The sequence below is a fragment of the Trichoplusia ni genome, chromosome 11, assembly GCF_003590095.1.
Source record: "Trichoplusia ni isolate ovarian cell line Hi5 chromosome 11, tn1, whole genome shotgun sequence".
Taxonomy (NCBI): domain Eukaryota; kingdom Metazoa; phylum Arthropoda; class Insecta; order Lepidoptera; family Noctuidae; genus Trichoplusia; species Trichoplusia ni.
This window is the reverse complement of record NC_039488.1, coordinates 3,799,668-3,818,693: the sequence shown is the minus strand read 5'-3', so window position 1 is coordinate 3,818,693 and position 19,026 is coordinate 3,799,668. Positions and strand designations below refer to the sequence as shown.

Sequence of the window (19,026 nt, the reverse complement as noted above, 5' to 3'; positions counted from 1 at the left end):
CTTCGTATTTATCAGGAACACTATTAACAGATGCTATTTCCCAGGAGAATTGTTTGACATATTCTTTGATATATACTTAATAAAGCTGGTTACACTCAGTTTGTCAGAATACTAGTCTGGGCTGACCCGGCAGGCTGGTCCGTTCAGGCAGAAATGGAGCTAGAGACCCCTTTTTTTGGTTTGGCATCCATAATGACAACATTCTCCTTGGGAGAGGAAACGGTTTGGGTCAGACTCTACATACTATTTTTTAGATAATACTCACTTTAAATATAAATATGTAATGAAGAAAACAATGTTCATAGGTAATTAAATATTTGAATCGAACGATAAAGGATTGTTGGGACGATTCAGCTAGTGTTGCTAGGAACAGTTTTCGAACCTTCATTTTGAATTCGTAGAAGTTGGCAGATACGATGTTCTACCGCATCACATATATGTTCTAAATACGGACATACAGACAGAGGTGAACCTGTTAGTACGGGCACAGGTACAGCTGTGAAACCAGCCTAATATGTTCCTCGTTACGGGAATGAAATGACATGTTCATTTGTGTTCTATGCATTGGTGTGTAATAATTACATATGATCTGTATTTCCTCCAATAAAACAAACAAATTATGTGGGAAGCTAAAGGAAGAAATCACACACATTAATATTTTATATATGTTTTTTTGATTATCGCGAGGCATTTACCTATTTAGACACCATTCCATTTTTAACACTTGAAAAACCTGCTATAATTTTTTTAGGTATTTTAGTCTATTTATTTATCGCGTATAAATTTTTGTTTGCGTATTTCCTACGCAGAACAGATAATATGTGACCTCACACAAACGTTTATGACGTGATCGCACAGTAAATTTAACGCATTTTTGCCCAAAGTCATTTGAGACTTGTACTTATGTACTTTAAACTGTGTTGGTGGAAATAGCCACTACAATACGTGTAGTATTTAAAAATGTAGAGGTGCTAGTGGACAAATTGATCCTGCTACGAAAGCTACGCTTGCTTGCTACGAAAGGCATTATGATATTTCTCTTGATTAACAAATAGAATTTAAAGAACTAAACAACAGAAATACACATACCGTATGGATCACGTTGTCTCTTACATAAGTCGTTAAAAGAATTCGACGAATTGATAATAAAGTCCAGGAATTTCTTTTTACAAAAGACAGACACTCTGAAACAGGAGCTCAGTAATGCATTCAAAGTGGAACTCAATTACCATAGTTCCTGCTTTTATTCTGTAAAAACATTAACTCCTAGCAATTCTAGTAATTCCTGCCTTTGAGCGTTTAATATCAAAGGTAGATATATCTACCTTGGCAAAATAAGCGGTAGCGGTATCTTTCAGTAGTAGTTTCTTAACACATTACATCGAATAGTGATTTGTAGTCAATTTTCAGGCTCTTGCATATTTAATTGCAATTTAACAACAAGGTTTTCAAATATTATTGCTGGTGTGGAAAAGAGACGTCTAAATGTTGTAGTGCGCTATCTCGCTTCTTACTGAAGAGACTTTGTGGGGTGGGGCTTATTATTAATTTTGTTTGTTTGCTATTGTCTTTTAAATTAACGGCATTATAAAACAAACAAAATTACTCTTCGTTCATCTCATCATCTACGAAAGCATGTGACTTGAATGTTTGTGAAAACCCTTGCTACACAAGGATTAAATTAATTTCCTTAGTGCGGAAAGCCCTATTAAAAAAAAAAGAAAAGTATTATCTAATACATCCTAGAAAATATATTATTAGAAAATCCGCTTACGGATAAGTACAAAGTTGCGACTTACACTACCCCCAAGAGTTGTAGAAGCAAAAAGTTTTTTAATAAAAACTTGCGGTTTGATATCTGAAGTACAATCTTTGATATTATGAGTCGAAAAACATCGAAAAATAACATTTAATACCGTTTGAAAATATGTACAGAGTTTTTAAAGTAGTTTGTTTATGTTTACGGAGCTTTCAGGAGCTCAGAGTAGCCCAAAACGAGTGGGTTGCCTTTTAGGATACTCTTTAATGTTTATTTGACAGTACGTCTTAAAGAAACATTTTAAGAGCTAACATTTCGTTAAATAAATACCACCAATATTATATTTATTTACCAAACAAAAGTAATGAAGTGGAATGTTTCGGAAGGGTGCACAAAATGCTTGTTAAAATAATTGTAAGCCACGTTTCTAAAACCTCAAAACATCCGTCTTGAATACTATTTCCCGTGAATAGAGGAAGGAGGTTAAATAGACGAGTGAATATTCTAGAAATTATATAATTATTCATAGTAAATGAATATATTTTGAGTTCAATATAATTCATGCATAACTTTTTGCAGGCAATAGCTGGGATTGCAGCGACGGCGGACTTGACTGGCTGGCGATGGAGCCGGAAAACGGAACAATCAGAAGAAAAATTATAGACTACGACGACCTTGTGTGTCATCAGCAACTGTACAGAGGGAAGCCGTTGAACAAAGTTATGGATATCATTCGGGTAATATGATTTGAAATACAGAAAAATAAAATTTGATATAGGTAGACTATATTTTGATAGTAACTATCGTGAACAACGATGCAATGGGTTTGCCCGACTAGTTTTGGACCTAGCCGGAGTTCTTAAGTCGTGAGTCGAACTAGTTTTACGAGAAAATTAGCTTTTCTCGTGATTTCCCCCACGTGAATATCGTTTTAGCTGAAAAAACATAACTCTCCTTCTAACGCTGCCCTGTGAAAGGTATTTAAATGGGATGACGTGATTGATTTATGTAGTTGTTTGATAGTAAAGAGATGACTTTACATAGGTACATACACAATAACAGTTTTTTCAACCGGTTTTTGAAACAATTTGTATTTATTTGTGGTGGGAAATCCTTAATAGTTGCCCGAATTTATGAGTATTATAAGATCGGGGAATACGGGAATCGTACCTCACTCAAGTCAGTCCGGAGATTATTACGCACAGAAAGGTTTCCTTTGAAAGACCATCTCAAAAACCTCTTCGGTAATGCTTGTTATGGCAGCTACCTGGGAAAAGATTATGAACGGCCTTCGCAGACCCTCAACGGCCTTCAGAATTTAGCTCTGGCAGTAGGATGGGCCCGGTTTGTATTAAGTCAGCGGGACCCTGAAATATAAATAAATAAATAATAATAAACAAATAAATAATAAATGGGGACAACATCACATACATTGTTCTGAACCCAAAGTAAGTTGCTTAAGCACTTGTGTTATGGAATTCAGATACAACGAAGGTACCACAAACAGCCAGGCCCGAGACAAGGTAGAAATGTGAATTTTTACATTGACTCGACCGGGGATCGAACCCGGGACCTCAGAGCTAGCGACACCTTGAAACCGGTGTGTACGCCACTCGACCACGGAGGTCGTCATATGCCCTCGGTAGAATTTAAGTAATTAAATTTACAACCGGGAAGGTGCGGCATTTACAGAATTGGTAACTGCTATCTTGTCTTCTGAGGCAACAAGTAAGCCAAATAACCGTAATGCAATATTGGACTCGTTAGGGGTGACACTTTAAACTAACAAAAGACAAAAGAAATCGAGATAAATATGAATAGAGTTTCAAGGGGCAAATAGAAAATATGTTTATTTAGGGGGTCGTATGCGTTTTTTTACATAAAAATATTTAAACACAATTATTTTATCAAATGCTTGAGAATTTTCATATAATCTTTTGTCTTGTGTAACGTCCAAATCTTAATAAAAACTCTGTTCCTATCCGCCCCGAAAACACTTCTTATATTTCTATTCCATTTTAATGTAAACAATTCAGAAGTTAATGTAAAGAGGTAATGCGTCATTTAAATTATAAGTCTTACATGATGCATATTCAAAATCGACTAATTTACGTTTACACACGCATATTTCGGGGCCGTCCGCCATGTTCGGTCCGATTATATTGCTTAATAGGTACGATTACTCGCTTCGTTCTATTATTAGACTTTATGAGATGACTCTGTTATCTCATAATCTGTCATTAAGTTTCTCAATCGTCTATTTTTTTATTGCTCACATGACAGGGAACAAACATTTGGTTGTCAGAGTTACAATTACGCCATTGACTCATTGACATTGACTTGTAACTGAATCATACTTTGTTTGTTTCATCATTTCATTGTCATTTTGCAACATTGAATTGAAATAGATTGTGAACATAGCGTTGAATGCGTTTAAGGCTAATTGTAAATTAAGTCAATTTGTATTATCTTAATACATTTACAATTTACTCAGAGAATAAAATGAGATGTTAACATATTAAAAGCAATGATATCCGAAAATGAGGTCTTGCCAAATAAACTGACAAGTCTAATTTTATTTCTAAAATTGAATAATAATCTTAAAGTTTGTTAACTTCCATTTACAGACTCAGTTTTTAAATCCTCTGTCTGTTTATCTCGTATCTTTCGGTTAATTATAAGATAAACCTGTCAACGGTCAAAGACAGTTTATAAAAACTTGTTAAATACGTTATGCAAGATACACTATATTTAGTAAAATATGAGCTAAAGGTAAACTTGTACTCTTTAGAGCGCTTGCAAAACAAACGACACGAAAATATCTTGTGTGTACGTTAATGAACAAAATCTGTGTTATAATGAAGCACATCACGTTTATATAAACCTGATAAATTTGATGCTATCTTGTTATTTCGCTCGTGTGTGATTTTTCCTGATAAGCAATATCAGGAAAAATCACAGTCGAATTGATTCGAAGCGATACCTATTTTTGTTGTCAATTCCTTTAAATTTTGAGAATTTTTTTTTTCCATAAAATAAGTGATTGTTTTTATACAGTGATTTCCTTTGTAGTTAGATTAATTATTATAACTTTCGTGAGGAAGATTCATAATTGTTTAAGAAAGGATTACTCACCCTTTTTTATCGGGATCGCCCGACTAGTTTTTGACCTAACCGTAATGACGCGATTCTTATAAGAAGGCTCATCACATCACTGTAACAGTTTCTTGTTTATTACTTTGATTTCTTCAAAGCAATCGATTCACGTCAAATATCATTTTACTATACAGGCGATAGGCTCACTTGATTTTTCTGGGTCATCTTCGCTATTATCCGTTTTCCACTAAACTGTGTTTACTTCTATGGGATAAGCGAACGCAGAAAATAAATTCATTTTACTTAGATTATTAGAAATAATCTTACAGAATACACTTCGATTAGGTTCTATTTGTGACTCTCATATCGCATCGCAGATACTTTTCTTACTTGCAAGATGATAAATTGAATTTGTCTTTGGAACATGACACAGAACATTAAAACACTTTTATACAATTTTTTGGCCAGAAAGTAAACCAAAATCTGTTACAAAGAAAATTATATGTATTTTTGGATGCAAAAATGCAACTGTCTTAATATAAAAGGGTTGTGATGACGAAGAGTCAGATCAAGAGTCTTTTTTCCGTCAAAAATGAAGTCATAAAATTATTGCTTTCGCTCGGATAGACAATTTAGTCCGTAACCTAATATCATAAATAGCGCCTTTACTGCACTCTGCTGCTTTATTAAAGCACTTCTTCAACTTTCCGTCCGACAAAAAGTAATAGTGCATTTATAGGAATTGTTGAGTTAATTATTAAAACATTCTTAGCATTGAAGCATTGCATTTTTCTACGGAACAGAAACTGCATTTCCTAGCTTAGTCAATTAACAGTTTTGCTTTATTCAAAGTACCTATAGTCAAGTTGTACGAGTCTCATCTCTTAGTGATAAAAAAATAGTTTATGGAATATTATTGTGTTTTTTGAGGATTGGGTTTTTGGATTATCTTTGACATTCAATATAGTCCACGTGTTATCTTAGGACAGTGATTTGTGATAACACGGTAATCTGATATTGTAATCTTGTATAACTGACAGTTTTGGCAAAACACATTAGGATTGATGGAAAAATCGGTCGAGAGTCCAAAACAGCCGAAGATCAACTGAGTATCACTTCCTATTCCTTTTTTAATTTGATTTTTTGCTGTAATGATACTATTTAAATACTGCTCGATTGCGGTGAGGTCAGTTAGAGCTAAACAATGCGATTCAATGTTAATGTTTGGTGCATATTATTATCAATCGGTCCATAAATAAAAAAAGGTATACTACCAATTTAGAGATCCAAGTTTAAAATATTTGGATTGGGTTTGGAAGGATTTGGGACAGGCCTTTGCTTAGAATTGGGACCCAGGTTAGTAGATAAAAAAACTTTAAGAAGAAAGAAGGTATTAAGAAGTCACTGGCATAGCTTATCAATGTATATTATCACAAATCACTACGTACAAATATAGGACATGACTCAATAACTTGACTCAACAGTTGACTAAATAGTTTTACATAATAAATCCGATCTGTTTTCTGTTATCCAACATATTATATAAAAATAGAAATAGACTTTTACGGACAGTTTTATCGTTCTAATTTTGGCGTTTCCCTTTGTTGGACTATTTTGTAAAGTTACGTCAATACAAGCGGACCTCAATAAACACAATAACATTGGTTCTGCGAGTGATCTCCGGTCAACAACGGATTAGGGTACAATTGTTGTCTTACTGACGCTCTAGTGGACTCGTGTGACCTTTATAGAAGACAAACGATCTAATATCGCGTCAAATGTGTCAACAGGTATATTGCTTACTCTTTCGTCAAGCAGGCATTGCCAGTAAACGTGTTTTCTTGTAGGTAATGTTTTTTTTGTGTTTGATTGTAGGTTTTTATTTATCAATAAAAAGGTATTGCAATTTGCATTTAAATACTTGCGTTTATTCCTTTGAGAGTTCAACGGAATTTTGTTTTATCTTTATTAAAAGTGCAGTTTTCTACTAGGATCCTTTTTAATCCCTCATGGACTATGCTATCGGATTTAGTCTAAAATTGCCAGTGCATTTACTTTATGCTTTACACTTTTTACAGTAACCCAAACTCTTTATAAAAACAAATGGATAAAATTCTTCTTCTTACAGTTATAAATATTGTTACAAATAAAATTCTTCTTTCAATCTTTACCTTACGGTTAATTTTGCAGACAATGCGTCAAACCTGTCCAGAGCCTTGTACTTGCACGATGACGCACGTGGTGTCAGATGCGGCTGGTGCTGTGATCCCCCTCATCACCGTCGACTGTTCCAACAAGGATCTGGAGATGCCACCACCGACGCTACCACCTGGCGCCACCACGCTCCGCCTTGAGGGCAACAAGGTAAAATGGTACGAACATTTTTGATGTTACATGTTGGCTTTTTGTATGGGATTATGCATGACTTGACCCATCATCAATCTTTTAAGCAGTTGAGAGAACATGATGGCGCATAGCGGTATCTTGTTTCCACAACTGCAATCTTGCTTTCCGAGGTAGTGGCTCTTTAAATGCTGTTCAAGAACTAACCATTTTCGTTCATTTTGTCATCGTCCATTATTAGTTTTTCCTCTTAGCCTAAATGGCGATCTGCGAAAACAAGTTGCATTTCGTCTAATTATTGGCACTTGCTTTATGTGTTGTTGGTATTATTTTTTTAATTTCAGCTTCATTTTTAGTAACTGAAAAGAAAATAGAACCACTAATTAATCGAACTAATAGCTATAAAAGTTTTTGTATAATTGCTTGATTTTATGCTCGTTTCAAAGTTAAACTCAAAAGTGTTTCTGACAGCAAACGTTTAAAAAAACAGAGCACAAAGTTTCGGGTGCTCATGTTACCTTCATTTTGACTCACTTTCAAAAATCCTTTGATTAAAAAGAAAACTTTGGTCAGTTGTTTTGATATAGTATCCTAAACGTTTTAAAGTTTTACCAAAATTTATTTGAGGCAAGTTTTCCTGGTATTACTAAAATAGGTAGGTAAGATGAATAACAAAACAGTGATTTTGTGGTTAATCCCAACCAGCGCCGTTTTCATACATAGAAATAAATAACTTTGTTATTATAATAACTGTTTTGAGACGGATTTATAATGATTTAATTAATAGCTGCTGTCTTGGCGACGGGGTTTATAAAAGAGGTCGTAAAAGTGATGATGTACAGACTACTTGCAGAATAAATGATTACATTTCATTTCGTTGAAGATCCGGGCCCCAATTCTGCTATTTAGAATAGCCGATTAATGAATGAAATTTCGCTAAAATTACCATTTTCGTATTCTTGTAAGCATTTTTCTACTCAATAATTAGAAATTCACTGCATGACGGTAAACTCAAGGTCAATACAATTAGCTTCCAATGATTGTATTGGCAAAATGCTTAAGAGAATAATTTCAAATTTAATCCAATTGCCATTCATTCATCGGGCATTGTAAAATAACAAAATCGGGGCCCAGACGCCATGACATGCGAGCAAACTGTGAAAAATGCACAAGTAATGCTTAAGGACAAGCAATTTATACTGACAATTAATGGTTCTCCTCGATCACGTCTTGACTTCCCATTAAAGTTCTATCGATCGTCAACGTAACGTTCGTTATTCAAGAGTTTAAAATGCCCTTAAGATTAAATTTCGTTGGCAGGTTCGCTGTACTTGGCACTTGGTATTTAATTATTATGGTCGACCCAGCTTTAGTGTTAACAGATTTTTAATTTTTATTTTATTTCTACGTCATGCGACTTCTAAAAGGAGGACTTTCTCTATTCGTCTATATTTTTTATTACTGCTCTTAGGACTTCGGACTTGATGAATGATTTTGGTGATTTTTTTTTATAAAACTTCTTTCCCATAAAAAATCATCAAGATTTTCTCAGTAGTTTTATATGAAGTCGGTAATATTTTTTTGCTGTTGTCATGGATGTGTTACCTCTTACACACTAGAATACTTTCACTTCACAAAGCATTTTTTTTTTTAAATTTGTTTTTTTTTTCTTCTAAATCTAAACCCTGATGTTCTAAGATTGCTCGTCTGGTGACTAGGATGTGAACGTCAATATATTATTTTAAAAAGTCTTACTAGACGTCCTAGCTTTTAAAACAAAAATATATAAAAAAAGTGGTTAAAAATATAATTGATTTCAAAGAATACTCCCGCTAATTACCCGCCGTACATAAGCCTGGCTGAGATTAATCATATCAAGGATGTCAAAGCACGCGGTCTGTTTATATAAGCAAAATAAGCGGAGGTAATTAGTTTCGGGTTTCATAGTAATTAGTCACATAAGGCTTCATAAACATGGCGACAAAACTTATAGTAATTTTACCTCGAGGTCAATTGATTGGAATTTATAAATTAAGTTTAATAACTTGTTAATTAAATTCTAGGAGTAGTGATCGACTTGTAATAAACTATCGGAGGGCTGATTGAAACTGAGAAACGGTAGCAGTCATAGTTTCGTTTGATTTCAATTAAAAAAGCACCAAGTTGGAATTAATGGACACGCTTATAAAGTTTCTAGGGTACATGAATGATAAAATCCTGTTAGTTGGCTTCGCAAACTGAGTTTTTCGTACAAAAGAGATTACCAATGAAGTCTATGTCAGTATGAAATGATCGATTTTCACCGGCAACCGTAATACGTCTTCTATGCAACTTCCAACTGTCTAACTTTTATGGTTTTTGAGATACAGGCTGGTGACAGACTGACAGACAGATGGAAAGACAGACGCTTTCTTAGAATAAATATCTCAATACTCCATACGTTTATTGCATTCCACAATGTGAACCTAGGTGGTAGGTGCGTAAGATACATTAGTTTTGGAGCATTGTGGGCACCTTGTTTTTTTAAGTTCCATCAAGCAAATTTCGAGGCAGAGTGCCGATCGCACTAAAGTAATACAATTACAGCTGTGACTGTAAGAGACAGCGCAATACACGAAGTTACAAGGCGTCTCCTTTCTACGAGTACAATAATTATTACTTCAAGATAATAAAAGACGATTTTTCTCCTTATTAGGTGCGAAAAAAGGTATTATGTTTTACGTTGTAAGGGTTCTTAAAATTTCCTCTTTGTTTTGGTTATTCTTTTACCCATAGATAGAGAAATCACAAATCCCAGCGAAAAATTAAACGAAATAAATGCCGTCAGGAACAAACATGGCACATTTCAAGTGGTCATAAATCTCATCTGCAAATGACACATTTGTTTTTGCGACCTGACACTTATGTTATGAAATTGCTTATACTTATGTACTTGGGAGCTTAACTCTCGGAATTGCCAACTTGAGATATCATAAACAACTTCGTCAAGTTACACTTAAATGCAGACACATGATATTGTTTTTGTTATGGAGTTTAGAAACTTCTTGTGTAATTTGAAACGAAGTCCTTTGGAGTTTTTTTATGGTGTATTGTTTAATGTTGGTACTTTTTTTATTAGGGTTTGTCATTAGCTATTATTGTTATTATTATAGCAAAGCAGATGATTAAAATGGATGAACGGAGCTCTCGTTAAAACAGTTTTTTCGGTTCTTTTAAGCTGGTCCGTTCACATACTTTTAAATTATTTCTGTTCTGACGCGAATTTCGTTCATTAGTATTCAATTTCAGATTTTTGATCATCTACTTTTGCTTCTCTTTAATGTTATGTTTTTTTTAATTCTTTGTGCACCTAAACTATTTAATATTTTCTGGTATTTTTTGTTGACTCGGTCCGACTTAAACACAAATAACATGGCTTTTAATTGGTTAAATAATTTCAAACATCAGTTCATGCAGTTGTTCTTGAGAGTACTTCCACACAACACAGAAACTTTACTTTTTATGACATTCCTATAGATTGTGTGAATTACCGTTTTGATATTTCACTATTTTTTTGAAAGTCCAGAAGTCATAATAGGGTCTTTGACAGAAAAAATAAACTATTAACTGTAAAATTTTGGATCGATTTTTTTATTTTATTTCGTAAAAAAATGAAGGACTCACAGAGATTCAAAATATCGTGTGACGTCACTCACCATTATATTATTTTTACAAACAAGTGATGTTACTAGCCCCCACTGACATACATTTCATCATCTTAAGTGCTTTTAATCTTCCTTACTTTTTAATGATGTCATAAAAATGAAAAATACGTTTTCAATATATTTTGGAAATCTGCCTGACGATCTAAACAGATTTTTATTATTAGATTAAGTCAAACACCATATTTTAATTTCGTATTGAAAATCCGTCTCATAAAAAATGAGTACCTCTGTAAAAAAGGAAAAAAAGTGTCGAAATTCCCCAAATAAGTATTTTCATACTTCAAAGTCAAGGCAAGACGAATACATCGTGAATGAAATCTCGCAGACATTAATATCGCCTTTTGTCAAATACAAGAATGTGCGTTTTTTTCTACGATACGTGTTTTTATCACTCAATTCTTTTATAGACACTTGAACAGCCCTCTTGAAATGACATATGATAGTTTATGTCATAATGTCTAGGAAGCCATTGACGTGTTAAAGTACACTGGGCCCCGATTCTGCTATTTAAAATGGCCGATGAATAGCATTTGAAATTATTCTTATATTCTTAAGCATTTTGACCACAAAACAAATGGAAATTCATTGCATTCACCGTGAGCGTAAATTCAGTACGGGACTGCCGTACTGAATTTCCAATTATTTGTTGTATTCCAATAATTATGTAATTTTAAGCCAATTTTCATTCATCGGCCATTGTAAATAGCAGAATTGGGGCCCCGGTAAGTTGAACCAAGACGCTGCTCAACACATTATAAACGCCATCCCGCTCTTACAACTGTATAATTCGTTTTGTTTTTTACGTTGGTACCTCTAAGAACTTCGAATTTGTGCGAAACAAATGACTTAGTTAAACGATTTCTACAATTTCGTAATTACCTGTTACACTTTGGTACTAATTATAATTTATGTTAACTTGTTATTCTGATGAAACACTTGAGCAACATTTAATCGTGTTTCGTTAAGGTTTGCTTGAAGTAAAATTTGACTTCGATGGCTAGGTCCGTACAAATGGGAACAAATTCATAAACTAAATGCTCATTTAATTAACCTTCAAAATTTCAACTGTCTATACGAACGTCTGTCACCAGGCTGGGTCTCGTTAGCCGTGATAGCTAAATGATTGAATTTTTCACAGATGATGCATTTTCATTGCCGCTGTTACAAACGTGGGGATAATAAGGTTTTTCTACGGTCATAAATTTGATTTGACCAATGTTTATGGAAAATTTGTTTCCTACAAAAATAAGACTCCAACTCGCCAACTTGACCAGTTTTGAACCTTTACGGTACGAAATGCAAAATATGGACCAAAATGGATTATTGTAATCACAATTCCTTTATCGAATTTATTGCCTGACTGTACCAAGAACGAGTGGATTGCAACTAATTTCTGTTTTATAACGTCACGTGTTTCGCCAGCAAATCGTTACCCAGCTAGTTCAATATGGCTACAAGTACCTTAATTAATTTAACAACGAACTTTTTGTTATGAACAGTTAAACTTTTTTATTTATTGGCAGACCTAAGGAGTGCCTTTGAATGAGGAAGGATTTCTTTGTTGTCACTGCCATGGAAAACTTTTGTTGAAGTACCTGCTAACACTTCTGTTTCTCCCAGTCCCTATTTCACTTGCCTTTTGATCCTTGTTAATTGTTCAGGAAACGAATTATCCGGTAAGTATCAGGGATTAATCGAAATTCGAAAATCCAATTTGCAAAGTTATTTTTGCACTTTCAAGTATTGGTTTTGCCTTTACCAATAATCGTTTCTAAATTGTTTTGCTGCACCAAACTTACCCAGTATATGTATTCTGCTGGTCTAGTACTTCCTCTGTTTCAGTGGGTTGTTTGTAGAGGTGTAAACTACGAATAAGTTTGTACTCCCATTGTTCCGAGATTTCAACTACGAGATCTGTTCAGTGATTTCCTTTGTTCTGATGTACTTTGTCATTTCCTTGACCTTTGTAGAGTAATGCAATTTGGCCACGTAAACAGGATAAGCGACAAGCTTACTATGAGCTTTCCTCTTTGAAATTGTGGCTGACTGCTGAGATTTTAGTCTAGCCATGATGGTTTGACCTTTGAAGTTTTCAATTAATTTTCTTAATTTCGTTTTAAAGACTGACTGGCACAGGTCAAGTAGTCTTTAAGTCTTCGTGCAAGTTTTTGAATATTTGTGAACATTGCGAAAAAAAAAGAAATGGGTATTTGATTGTATAATGAATTGAATAATGATTGTAATAGTGTAATATAATAAAAATATCGTATTTTTCTTTTTATCACATCATTAAAAAGTAAGAAAGATTGAAAGCACTTGAGATGATGAAATGTATGGTAGTGGATGCTAGTAACATCATTTGCTTATAAACATATATTGGTAAGTGACGTCACACGGGCTTTTAAATCAATGTATTCTCTTCATTTTTTGTTTACGGAATAAAAGATAAAATACGTATCCATTATTTTTGGAAATCTATCTGACGGACTTAACAATTTTTTTGTCAAACTTATCCATAATGCTTGAGTCTTTTGTTTTAAAAGGACATTAAATGAAAATGTTTCATGGTTTTCTTTTGTTTGTAGTTGAACACGATTCGCGCTATCGTCCACAACCCTCAGTACAGGGTGCTCACGGACTTGTACTTGGACAACAACAGCATTTCGGCAGTCAAAGAGCTGGAGGGAACGGAATGGTTCTCCAACTTTCGAGTTCTGAGCCTTCGAGGGAACTACCTAAAGCAGGTATTGTAGCAGCACTTTAATTAGAATATTTACGTAACTTTTCTACTTGTGTTAAATACTTTTTTGGCGTGAATTATTAAACTACATTTTGTGAAGCCGAACGAACACTAGACGCTAAATCATCACCATTGTTCATATAATTTTCTTACTTCTATTGAGATCTTTTTGTATTGACACAGAATTTTATTGCATTGACCTAACGAGTTTCATCTTTCAATTATAGCTTAAATAAAATCTAGTTTATCAGTCGGAATATAATTTGATATTTTTTTAAATGAGTTTAGCGATTGATTTAAAAAGACAGAGTGCCTTAGTCTGGAGGTAGTTGCGCCGTTTTTTACCGCTAGAGCACTTAGGAAGCTGGGAAAGAAAAGAAAGTGAGCTATACGGGGCGTTGTCTTTTTGTGCATTAGACGTTCAAAAAGTGCTACTTAATAGCCTTGAATAATTAATTCCAAGACGTTTTTAATAAACTGATACAAGTGATACTGTCAAATACTGTGCTTATGACGTCATCACGTATGCCATTTAAGAGTACCAATTTCAAACTGTTTGTAAGATCTTCACGTGTTGATAGATAGTTTAAGATATTGTAGTGTGGATAGCTTAAACTGTTAAACAGGTTATTGGAAGTTTAAACTTCGATGGAAGTCACTAGTTCAGTATTATAATACCTACGTATTATCTCTACTAGGAACTTGTCTTCCATCAATATATGATACTATACTATGTCGACTTGAATTATAAGCAGATAAGCGGAGCGTAGATATCAAGGCCCCGATTCTGCTATTTACAATGGCCGATGAATGAATGGCAAATGGATTAAATCTGAAACTATTCCTATTCTCTTATGCATTCAGCCAACACAATAATTGAAAATTCGTTGTATTGACTTTTAGTGAGCCGTCCCATACTAAAATTCCAATTATTGTGTAGAAAAAATGCTTAAGAGAATACGGAAATTGTCATTTTAAGACAATTTTCATTCATTCATGGGCCATTGTAAATAGCAGAATTGGGGCCCAGAGGGTTTTACAATGGTAGGCTAAGAAAATAATATAAAGGAGGAGTCGCGTTTTAATTTCTTTCCGAAACGCTGTAAGATTTATTTCTAAAACGAACATAACGTAACCTTATTACTAATTCCCGTGACCTTGTAACTCGTGAAGAACCCACAAACACAAATCGAAGCCAAACATCATCCTCCTTTCCAAAACCTATCAATAATAATCACGACTGCACGGATACCTGAGTAGTTGAGGTCACCACGCCAAACACACTGCATGCGTCGTGTCGCGGTTCGATCCCCGACAAGCATTTGTGTGATCCACGAATGCTTATTCTAAGTCTGGGTGACTTGGTGCATGTGATTTACCGCGACCCAAGAATTAAATTTCTTTTTTTTAAGTAAATAAATAAATAAAAAATACTTCTTGCAGATCCCCGTGTACGCCTTCGACAAAGCGTTCCAAGTAAACAACAATTTGATGCACGTGTTTCTGGGGGACAACCCGTGGCGCTGTGACTGCCATTACATACCCCGATTCCAGAGCTTGTTACTGAAGTATAGAAGGGTGATTCGCGACCTACCTGATATTAAGTGTTCGAAATCAACTGATAAAAAGACTTCATTAGCACAGGTGAGTAATTAGATGGAATGTTCTTTAGTGTAGGTACGTACTAAAAATAGATATAAACATGTATGACTTATGAATAATTATCTAAATTCTATTTTAAACACTAATGACTAATTAGTGTGTTTTAGCTATACCACAGTACTGGAACATTGTTTCAATTTGTTTCTGACGAATATGTACACAGAGTGTCCATTTCAGCTTGAATGGAATCAGCTTTTAACGGATTTTTAAAAACTCCAATATTTAGCCGGTAATTCTATGATTGCTTTTTTCTTTTTCAAAAGGTAACGTTCCAATGGCGTTTTTGAGATTGTAGCCTACTCTTAATCAAGTTATTCCTCTATAAGGAAACTGTTCGATTTTGTACTGTAGAGACGTATTCTTTTTTTAATAAGAAAGGCCACAAAAAAATATATATGTAACTAATAATTCAAGGTTTATTTGAGTCATAAGATAATTTATTCAAGTTTTTAAAACGAATGACAATCAAAGTTGTGTGCCTTCGAGGCTCGCAGAAAATTGGACCTGCGCAAAGTGCGTACCTTGTTAAGTTATGAAAATCTGTCTTTCTGCCACAATCTTATTATAAAAGTTACAATAGAATAAAGTACGACGCGCAATAAGGTTTAGAATAGAATAAACACTATACTGTGCCCGTACTAGGAAAAACCTTTTGACGGATAAGAAAATTGACACTTTAAGCTGGAAATATGTACGTTGCGAATTTCACTTGAGAACTTTGCAATATGCTACTCAACACTGGCTAATTTTATGGCTGTCAAAAATTTAAGAATTGAGTATATAAAAAAATATCCTGTTAACTTATAAAACCTCCTTGTTTCAGATCAGCACAATACCTTTAGGTAACATCTGTGGAGACGATGACGTCATGCCTATTAGTCCAATTAATATTGTTAATTTAGTTCTTTTAGCTTTAATACTATTAGTGGTTGGCAGGTTTCTTTATGATTGGCAGACTTTTAAGAACACAGGCCAATTGCCCTGGTTGTCTTCAATATTACCTTGAAAGACCAAAGTCAGTAAATTGCAAATCAGTGGTATAATAATAGTCTTGGCCTTTATATCAAAGGATTAAAGTTCATTTTTGTTTGTTTAGAACTATTTAGCACAGATAAAAATATTTATTCCGACTTGAATGCCTTTGTTGATGTAGTCCTCGAGGAAGAACACGAGATTGGGAATAGGAAGACTGAATTTTGGCATTTGCCATGACACAAAGGTGTGAAAAATTCGGGATCTATATATATATCTCCAAGTTCTTAAATTGTAGTCGTTTTTATACCACAGATGAGGTCTATCAAACAAAACGTATCGATGTAGCAAAAACATGAAATCAAAAATCCTGGAACTAACCTCTTCTTTACTCACTGTGTTCGTAGAGGGTGATTCCCAAGGGCAGGTCTTGCGACGGTTCAAATTGTACCGACGTGAAGGTTCATTATGAACAACGCCCCTTGCTGGAAACTTCCTCTATTTTACTTATATCTAGTCGTACTAAAATTAGTCAATAAATATATTTATTACATTTCTGTGTTTTAATTCATTAAAATATAACGTTGTATTCGTTGGAGTCGCATCAATTGGCGACGACACTCGTCAGAGAAAGTAAATAGAACAAAAGATTTTGTTTAATATCAAGGAAAGGATTAATTTAAGAGGCTGTCGCTAAGCAACAGGGTTAAAAAAATATATTTTTTTACGTGTATAAAATAAACTGAGGTAAATATTTGTTTGGTTTTTTGTTTCTTAGCTTTTAACATATTTCGAAAGCAGTCGGTACAAAGTCGAGAAAGTACACATACTTAGTTAATTACAAAACTCTATATAATTACCTATTAATCAAAATGAAAACAAGTTTCAAAGTAAGTCTTTGCTTTCATGTTTAAGAGCATTTAATGGAAGGATCGTCAAACCAAAGTTTACATAAGAAGATTTGATCTTTGTGTTATCAATTTCAAGGGTTTTAGGGTTGTCAAAGGCTGTTCTTACACGAGGCAAAATACGTACATACGGACCTGTATGTGTCCTATTGCAAAACTTTGATTAAAAGCCATTCTTAGGTATAAGCTATGAATATGGACTAAAGAAAGTATTTAAAGCGATAACCACGTGAAAAAGGTAAACTTGTCGTTTACGCGCATTATCGTGATTTCCTTGTCATGGTGTAGCGGTTGTATCAGCAGTTTGTACAACCGCTACACAATTAATCCCTTGATTTTAGGGCTTTTTCATAAGACGGCATTTTAAATTACTTATGAGTCTCACTCACTCATTGTGCCATTTTTTTTTCTCTAGCCCACTGTGTCCCACTGCTGGGCAAAGGCCTCCCCCAAATCCTTCCACGACTCCCTATTCTGGGCCGCATGGAACCAGCCTGCGCGGTAAGCGTTAAGGTCGACGCCGTCCATCCGTTGGCTCCCATAGTGTGGTGACTTTGGCCCAACGATTGCTTTCCATGCGGCTAACATGACCCGCCCGATCCCATTTTAACCTGGCAGCCTTTTTACCGACGTCTATAATCCCAGTTTAGGAACGCAGCGTGGTGTTCGGAATTCGGTCTTGTAACCTAACACCAAGAATGCTGCGTTCCATAGTTCTTTGGCAAACTCCAAGGTGGAATTTCTGCGAGTCGGTCAGCGACCAGGTCTGAGCACCGTAGGTTAAGGCACATTGTGCCATTATATTGAAGCAATTGATTGCAAAAGCTTTTTTATATTGCTGAATGTAACTGTCTTCAAATTTGCACAAATTTTCTAATCACTCCACTTATTGCATCAGTCGTTTTCTTTTCTTGTAAAAACATGTAAAAGCATCTTCATTCTGGCTAGGGAGAGCGGGACGTATAGTCACGTGGAGCATAAAAAAAAACATGTCTAGCGATCATGATAATCAGAAGTTTTGCTTATTAATTTCGTATGGCGGTGTCAAATTTTGGTAGGCTTAAGGCAGCCAACGTATCTCATCTGCTCCTTTGTACTCATCATTTGAAGTGAATTTAAGCCTTTCTATGTAAGGTAGCAAAGCGACAATTTTGCGTGTAGGCAGCACCGCACCTAAGTGCCTCTCATCGTTTCAGCCCTCCAATTAGCATATACAAACATCTACCGAGGTACTGACACTGGTAGCGTAATTAAATCTGTTTAAAGTCAGAGTACCACAAAGTGCATGTCACGTTGTTGTGTGTCGATGTCCTGTTTATTTTAGGAACTACTTGAAAATCTAAAAATGAAAGAAAGTTTTGGGATACAGAGTTTTTTTTATTGAACACAGGTTAACTATTGACAAAATCCGTTTTAGAACTCAGGTGGGTACTACATTGAATTAAAGTAAAAATATTCGAGACGAGTATTTCGTAAAAATAAGCTGTTCTTTAATACAGTTTTCTATCTATAAACTAAATTGAGGCCACAGTATCAACATTCTAATCGACTGCTTAATTGTCCTCTCGGCTTTACTAGCGGCGTTTCCTCGAAGGAAAACCGGGCCAATCGTGCCTTAATGCAAATTTTCCTACATGAAAATGTTTCTCGGAAGCCTGAAAAATAATAAACAGAGCACTGTTTCTTTTATATACGATATGTGGGAGCTAGACAGAGCTATATGGCGTGGAGTGTCATCCCTCTTCTACGACTGTTACGCTTCACTTTAAGAGTATGGTAAGAGCTCAGGCTTGGGACCATTAGTGCAAGAGTTATACCAGTCATTAAGTAACAACGTAGACG

At 34.7% G+C, this 19,026-nt stretch overlaps 1 protein-coding gene across 1 annotated transcript in view; it reads left to right on the top strand.

Moving 5' to 3' along the window:
• The window catches only part of LOC113498488 (protein singed wings 2), a 43,824-nt gene extending 26,995 nt beyond the window's left edge, over positions 1-16,829 (top strand). The window contains exons 5-9 of the mRNA XM_026878498.1: positions 2,339-2,496; positions 7,046-7,219; positions 13,488-13,646; positions 15,086-15,286; positions 16,128-16,829. Of these exons, the coding sequence (XP_026734299.1) occupies positions 2,339-2,496; positions 7,046-7,219; positions 13,488-13,646; positions 15,086-15,286; positions 16,128-16,310 (875 nt within the window). The 3' untranslated portion in view covers positions 16,311-16,829. The remainder of the gene's footprint in view (positions 1-2,338; positions 2,497-7,045; positions 7,220-13,487; positions 13,647-15,085; positions 15,287-16,127) is intronic.
• Positions 16,830-19,026: the final 2,197 nt, after the last annotated feature.